At 42.3% G+C, this 6,762-nt stretch overlaps 1 protein-coding gene across 1 annotated transcript in view; it reads right to left on the bottom strand.

Annotated features, from left to right (window-relative positions):
• Positions 1–6: 6 nt before the first annotated feature.
• Positions 7–6,762, bottom strand: part of LOC106874307 (phosphorylase b kinase regulatory subunit beta) — a 43,149-nt gene continuing 36,393 nt past the window's right edge. The window contains exons 20-23 of the mRNA XM_052973427.1: positions 5,179–5,182; positions 3,598–3,705; positions 1,917–1,991; positions 7–763 (exon numbers count right to left, since the gene is read on the bottom strand). Coding sequence (XP_052829387.1) covers positions 557–763; positions 1,917–1,991; positions 3,598–3,705; positions 5,179–5,182 — 394 coding nt within the window. The 3' untranslated portion in view covers positions 7–556. The remainder of the gene's footprint in view (positions 764–1,916; positions 1,992–3,597; positions 3,706–5,178; positions 5,183–6,762) is intronic.

Below are 6,762 nucleotides of genomic sequence, written 5' to 3'. Positions count from 1 at the left end.
TATGCTGTGTTATCACAAACCATGCAGATGTCTGATACAGAAACAATACCATTAGATAAGAGCTGGAGGTCAAAGGGCAACAGTTTGAACAATGGTTAGAGTTGTTGTTGTCAAAAAATATCACTTATTTCTTGGATATTGAAAGAGATTTCTTTGAATTTTGTCTGTGTTACATAATGTGTGTGTGTGTGTGTGTGTGTGAAAGTACCACTATCAATGTAGGTGGCTGTGCCTAGATCTTCCTTTATCTATTTGTGTGTATCTGATTTGGCATGTGACTGTCTTTTTCTGAGGTGTGTGTGTGTGTGTGTGTGTGTGTGTGTTTTGTATTAATACCCATCTAATTACACATGTATATAAATGTATGATTGTCTTCATTCACATGTATGTTTTTGATTAAATATACTTGTGTGGGTATAATATTGTGTGTGTGTGTGTGTGTGTGTCTCTCCACTGATTCCATCTGTAATCAGGGCAACACCACCACCTGAGCCATGGGTTGAAGACAGGAGAGAAAGCGAGTGAGAGACGAAGGTGGTGGTGGTGGTGAAATGTGTTATGAGAGTAGACACATTTCGTTAGGTGTGGTCTTCAGGTCACCTTCCAATACCTGCTTCACCACAGATTTGGTTATGTAGCTGATGGTACCCTGCTTCACGTTTGATTGGGTACTGACAAACATGTGTAGAGTGATTTTCTCTTTCTCCACTTGACCATCTCGGGACAGATCTTGCTGGAACTGAGAGAATGCATTCTCCAAAATCTGTGAGGAAGAAAAAAAACAAAACAAAAAACAAAATAAATTAACAAAAAAATGATTTACGTCACTTGTATGATGGTGGCACTCATTTCTAGTCACTAGTGTAGCTAGAGTGTGTGCTGCCCGGGGCGGCCCTTCTGTTTGCCCCTCCCCCCATGGACCCTAGCAAAAAGCACATATTGCCTACAACAGGATGAAAAGTGCCACCCCTTTAAAAGTGCTGCTTGGGGCAGACTGTCCCCCCTGCACTCCCTACATACGCTAGTGTTTCCAATGTGGTGTCAAGACAAGAAGACACACACACACACACACACACACGTAATGGGCTTCTTTCCAGTTTCCATCTACCACATCCACTGACAAACCTTTGGTTGGCCCAAGGCTACACTAGAAGGCTCTTGCCCAAAGTGCCATGCTGTGGGACTGAACCTGAAAACTATGTGCACACAGCTTGCACCAAAAGACTTAATACGTATATTCTGATATGAATGGGTGCCCATGATTGAACTCAGGACCTTTCCATATAATTAATTATTCGAAGAAACAATATGGTGAGAATAATAACTGAAGTAATTTGTCCTCAATAATTGTTGTTCTCTCAAAATTCAAATATTTACCAGAATGGTGGCACATAAAAGCACCATCCGAATGTGGCCAATGCCAGCACCCACTGACTGGCTTTTGTCCATGGCCGATGCCAGTACCCACTGACTGGCTCCTGTGCCGGTGGCATGTAAAAGGCACTATCCGAATGTGATTGATGCCAGGCTTGCCTGACTGGCTCTTGTGCCTTTGGGACGTAAAAAGCACCCACTACACTCTCGGAATGGTTGGCACTAGGAAGGGCATCCAGCTGTAGAAATTTTGCCAGATCAGATTGGAACCTGGTGCAGCCTCCTGGCTTGCCAGTCCTCAGTCAAACCGTCCAACCCATGCCAGCATGGAAAACGAATATTAAAAGGCACCCAGTACAGACTTTGTGAAGTGGTTGACATTAGGAAGGGCATCCAGCCGTAGAAACCATGTCAAAGCATGTATTCGAAACCAACAATAGTTGGAGCCTTTCAAAGTGTCCAACCCATACCAGCATGGAAGATGGATGTTAAATGATGATGATGATGATGATGGTGGTGGTGGTGATGATGATTTCAATTACCTTGTCCATGTTGACAGCCTGTGGGAAACACAACTCTGGATTACGGTCAAGGATTGTGGCCACAACCATGAAAGACTGAAAAACAACAAAAAATAAATAAATAAAAAAGATAAGACAAGACATACGAAGAAACAAGTTATGGATAAAGAGTCCAGTGGTCAGTGATGATAAATTACGACCAACGATATTATCACTCTAATTTACTGTACCACATGATCAATCCATTTACAGTCTATGACCACATCATAACTACTGACCACTCACAAGACCAGTCAACAGTAGAGTCCATACACATGACCACCCTCTGTTACTGATCATCCACAAAGCCCAGTGAATGGTTCAATCAATCAGTCAAGATGGAACTGAAAGCCATGCTGGGCTGGAGATGGGTGGATTAAGGACCACTCGTACTTCAAACATTATATCTTAGTTCTTTCTTTGTGTGGGACGTTGTGGATGACTGGTATCAAAGAGTTAAACTTCATCATTAGCAGATGTTACATAGTACCTCTCCTCCATATACAATCCCTCTCTCTCTCTCTCTCTCTCCCCATTTCCCCAAATGCTATATAGCTCCTATACTATGATATGTACTATCATATATAGTCCCTCCACATATATTCTACGATATATAGTCCCTCTAAAATGCCCGCTAAATGATGCATAGTCTTTCTCTATCCTCTGACACCTCAAACATTGTGAAGCTGTCATCATCGTCATCATTTAACGTCTGTTTTCCATGCTGGCATGGGTTGGATGGTTTGACCAGGGCTGGTAACCTGGAAAGCTGCACCAGACCCCAGTCTGATTTGGCATGGTTTTCTACGGCTGGATGCCCTTCCTAGCACCAACCACTCCGAGAGTGTAATGGGTGCTTTTACAAGCCACTGGCATGGGTGCCTTTGCGTGACAATGGTATCTGCCACGACGGCAATTTCACTTGGTTTGGTGGATCTTCTTCTCAAGCATGACATAATGCCAAAGGTCTTGGTCATTGCATTGAAAAGAACTCAGGCACTTTGCTTCTGTGAAGCCCAACACATGAAAGGTGCTTTTTATGTGCCACCAGCACAGGAGGTGCCAGTTACATGACACCAGCATCAGCCACAACTATGATTTTACTTGGTTTGATGGGCTTCCTCTTCTCAAGCATGACACAATGCCAAAGGTCTTGGTCATTGCCTCTATGAGACCCAACACTCAAAAGGAGCTCAACCACTTTGGCTCTGTGAGGACCAACACAGGAAACACAGCCACAACTATGATTTCACTTGGCTTGATCAATCTTCTCAAGCACAACATAATGCTAAGGTTCTTGGTTATTGCATTGAAAGGAGCTCAGCCACTTTGCCGCCGCTGGACAAGAAACCTTTTCTTCAACTTCAATAAAGCTGGCAGAGTCATTAGCATGCTGGGCAGAATGCTTAGTACCATTTCATCCATCCTTAGGTTCTGAGTTCAAATTCAGCTAAGGTGGACTTTGCTTTTCATCCCTTAGGAGTCAATAAAATAAGTACCAGTTAAGTACTGGGGTCGATGTAATCTGCTAACCCTGACCCCCTGAACTTGCTGGCTTTGTGGCGAGACTTGAAACCAATATTCAAAGCCCTGCCCTTACAGGAAGGGGAAAAAACCAAAGGTGATGTGTGTGTGTGTGTGTGTGTGTGTGTGTGATGCTTACCTCCACCACAATCTGACGATAGGCTGGATCGACAATTTCACTCAACATCTTCTCCACCAGTAGGGAAAAGTTCATCTCGTACATGGTCATGTCTGAGAGGGTTGGTTGCTGGAAAAAATGACAATGGACAGTGGTCAGTGTTAAACTCTGGAGAAATAATAAAGTAACTTTCCATGTATGGGAAATAAAAATGAATCACACTGTATTTTAACGTGCATAAGGAACCCTCGTGCATAAGGAACCCTCGTGTAGAAGGAACCCCCTAATTTTGGGGGCTTAAAATTTGGAAAAAAAAAGGTTTTGTAAGGGATTATAATACTATCCATGTATAAGAAACTCACATGTTTTTTAAACTTAATTTTTGATGGAAAAGGGTTCTGTTATACACGTTAAAATACGTTAATTTACACTATTACAACACCACACTACAACCCAGACACCACCACTCACGTATGACCACACAACAAATCCAGACCACCACACAACAGCAAACAACACTTGCTGCTGTCACTGCTACCACTATCGTTGTTGTTGTGGTCTTTTATGTCCATTTTCCCATGCTGGCATGGGTTAGACAAAACTTGCAGTCAACAAGCAGAAGATCTCCCTGCTGCCAACCGGTATTTGTTTCTCAAGTAATGTATTTATTATTTTACTGGTCTTCATCATCATCATCATTTAACCCTTTCGTTACTCTATTTATTTTGAGATGTTCTGTGTTTCTTTCAATTATTTTAAATATAACAAAGAATTTAGTAAAATGACTTCGTTATCATTAAGCTAGTGTTAGGCACATAAATTGTGACTAAAGTTTGGTGGATGATTTTAATTCAAAATATATGAAAACAAGTACTACAGAACCGGTTTCAGCTGGGTTGGTATTGAAAGGGTTAATGTCTGTTTTCCATGCTGGCATGGGTTGGACAGTTTGATAGGAGCTGGCCAGGCAGAAGTCTGCACCGGACTCCAATTGTCTGTTTTGACATGGTTTCTATGGCTAGATTCCCTTCCTGATGCCAATGTACTCGGTGGTGTCATGGTACCAGCACATATCAAAATCACTAAGGGATATAGGCACAGGAGTGGCTGTGTGGTAAGTAGCTTGCTTACCAACCACATGGTTCCGGATTCACTCCCACTGTGTGGCACCTTGGGCAAGTGTCTTCTACTATGTGTGTGTGTGTGTGTGTGTGTGTGTTTGTCCCTCCAACATCGCTTGACAACCGATGCTGGTGTGTTTACGTCCCCGTAACTTAGCAGTTTGGCAAAAGAGATCGATAGAATAAGTACTAGGCTTCCAAAGAATAAGTCCTGGGGTTGATTTGCTCGACTAAAAGGTGGTACTCCAGCATGGCCACAGTCAAATGACTGAAACAAGTAAAAGAGTAAAAGAGGATAAAGCTATATTGTTTATGGGGGATGTAAACAGGAGATCACCATCACTGAAGTATGCAGGGCGAAAACATGCAGAAAATAAACAGTCCAATCACACATGCACACACGCACGCACATAATGTCTGTTGAATTAGTTTCATATACGGTGGCATGTTTTTGTGTATCATTTGTGGTTGCTTTTTTTACATTACTAGAGTGGAAAGGTTTAAGATATTTTCAATTGCAAAAAAGGTCCAAATGAGGTAAATTTAATAAGGCTGCCTTAATCTTTGTCGAATGCAATTAAATTGTTTACTAACGAATATATTAAACCTGCTTTATTTAATTATTTTCCTTTCCTTATTTGTCCATTTTTAAGGTTATTTTTTGCTCTGTTTTTGTGAATATTATACAATAGTAAAGTGACGAGCTGGCAGAAACGTTAGCACGCCGGGCGAAATGCTTAGCGGTCTTTCGTCTGTCGTTACATTCTGAGTTCAAATTCTGCCGAGGTCGACTTTGCCTTTCATCCTTTCGGGGTTGATTAAATAAGTACCAGTTGCACACTGGGGTCGATATAATCGGTTTAATCCATTTGTCTGTCCTTGTTTGTCCTTTTGTGTGTAGCACCTTGTGGGCAGTAAAGAAATAAGAAATGTTAGCACGCTGGGTGAAATGCTTAGTGGTATTTCATCTGTCTTTATGTTCTGAGTTCAAATTCTGCCAAGGTCAGCTTTGGCTTTCATCCTTTTGGGGTCAATAAATTAAGTACCAGTTGCTTAGTGGGGTCGATCTAGTCGACTGGCTCCCTCCCCACAAAATTTCAGGCCTTGTGTCTTGAGTAGAAAAGAATATTATATAATAGTTATATTTTTATGGCTATGGGTGGGGGTATGAGAATAATGTTGTTTTTGTGTGTCTCTAGGATTGGTGCTTATGTGGTTATGGGGGCTGGCTGGTTTTCTAATTCTAAATATGCTTTACTGGGGTCTGTTCGTGCAGTTGCACAGAGTGTTTCTTATGAAGTTAGTATATCATTGATTTTGATGAGTTACCAGTGCTGCCTGAGTGGCTCCTGTGCCAGTGACACATAAAAAACACCTTTCGAACATGGCCTTTGTCAGTGCCACCTGACTGGCACCTGTGCCAGTGGTATGTAAAAAGCACCATTCGAGCGTGGGTTGCCAGTGCTGCCCAACTGGCTCCCATGCTGGTGGCACAAACAAAGCACCTTTTGAGCATGGTCAATGTCAGTACTGCCCGACTGACTCTTGTGCCGGTGGCATGTAAAAAACAACCAAAGAGTGGTTGGCATTCGGAAGGGCATCCAGCTGTAGAAACCTTGCCAAATCAGAGTGGAGCCTGATGCAGCCTCTTGGCTAGCCAGTCCTCAGTCAAACCGTCCAACTCGTGCCAGTATGGAAAGCAGATGTTAAACAATGATGATGATGATGATGACAATGATGTTTGTGTATGTGTGTGTGTGTCCCTTGGTTTTGACATCATGTGATGGCATGTAAGAAAATATCACTGCAAATAAAAGCAGAGTCATTCCTTTGCAGCCTGTCCAGTGAAAGAGAAATATTAACTTGGAAACAAGTGAGGGTTAGTGACAGGAAGGGCATCCGGCTGCAGAAGATCTGCTGCCATGAATTCCATCTGACCCATTCAAGCATGGAAAAGTAGATATTAAAATGATGATGATGATGATGATGATGATTCTGTCTCTCTCTTTCACACACACACACACACACACACACACACACACACACACACACACACACACACACA

The sequence above is a fragment of the Octopus bimaculoides genome, chromosome 1 (genome assembly GCF_001194135.2).
Source record: "Octopus bimaculoides isolate UCB-OBI-ISO-001 chromosome 1, ASM119413v2, whole genome shotgun sequence".
NCBI lineage: Eukaryota > Metazoa > Mollusca > Cephalopoda > Octopoda > Octopodidae > Octopus > Octopus bimaculoides.
Note: the sequence above shows the minus strand (reverse complement) of the source record. Positions and strands in the feature narration are given on the sequence as shown.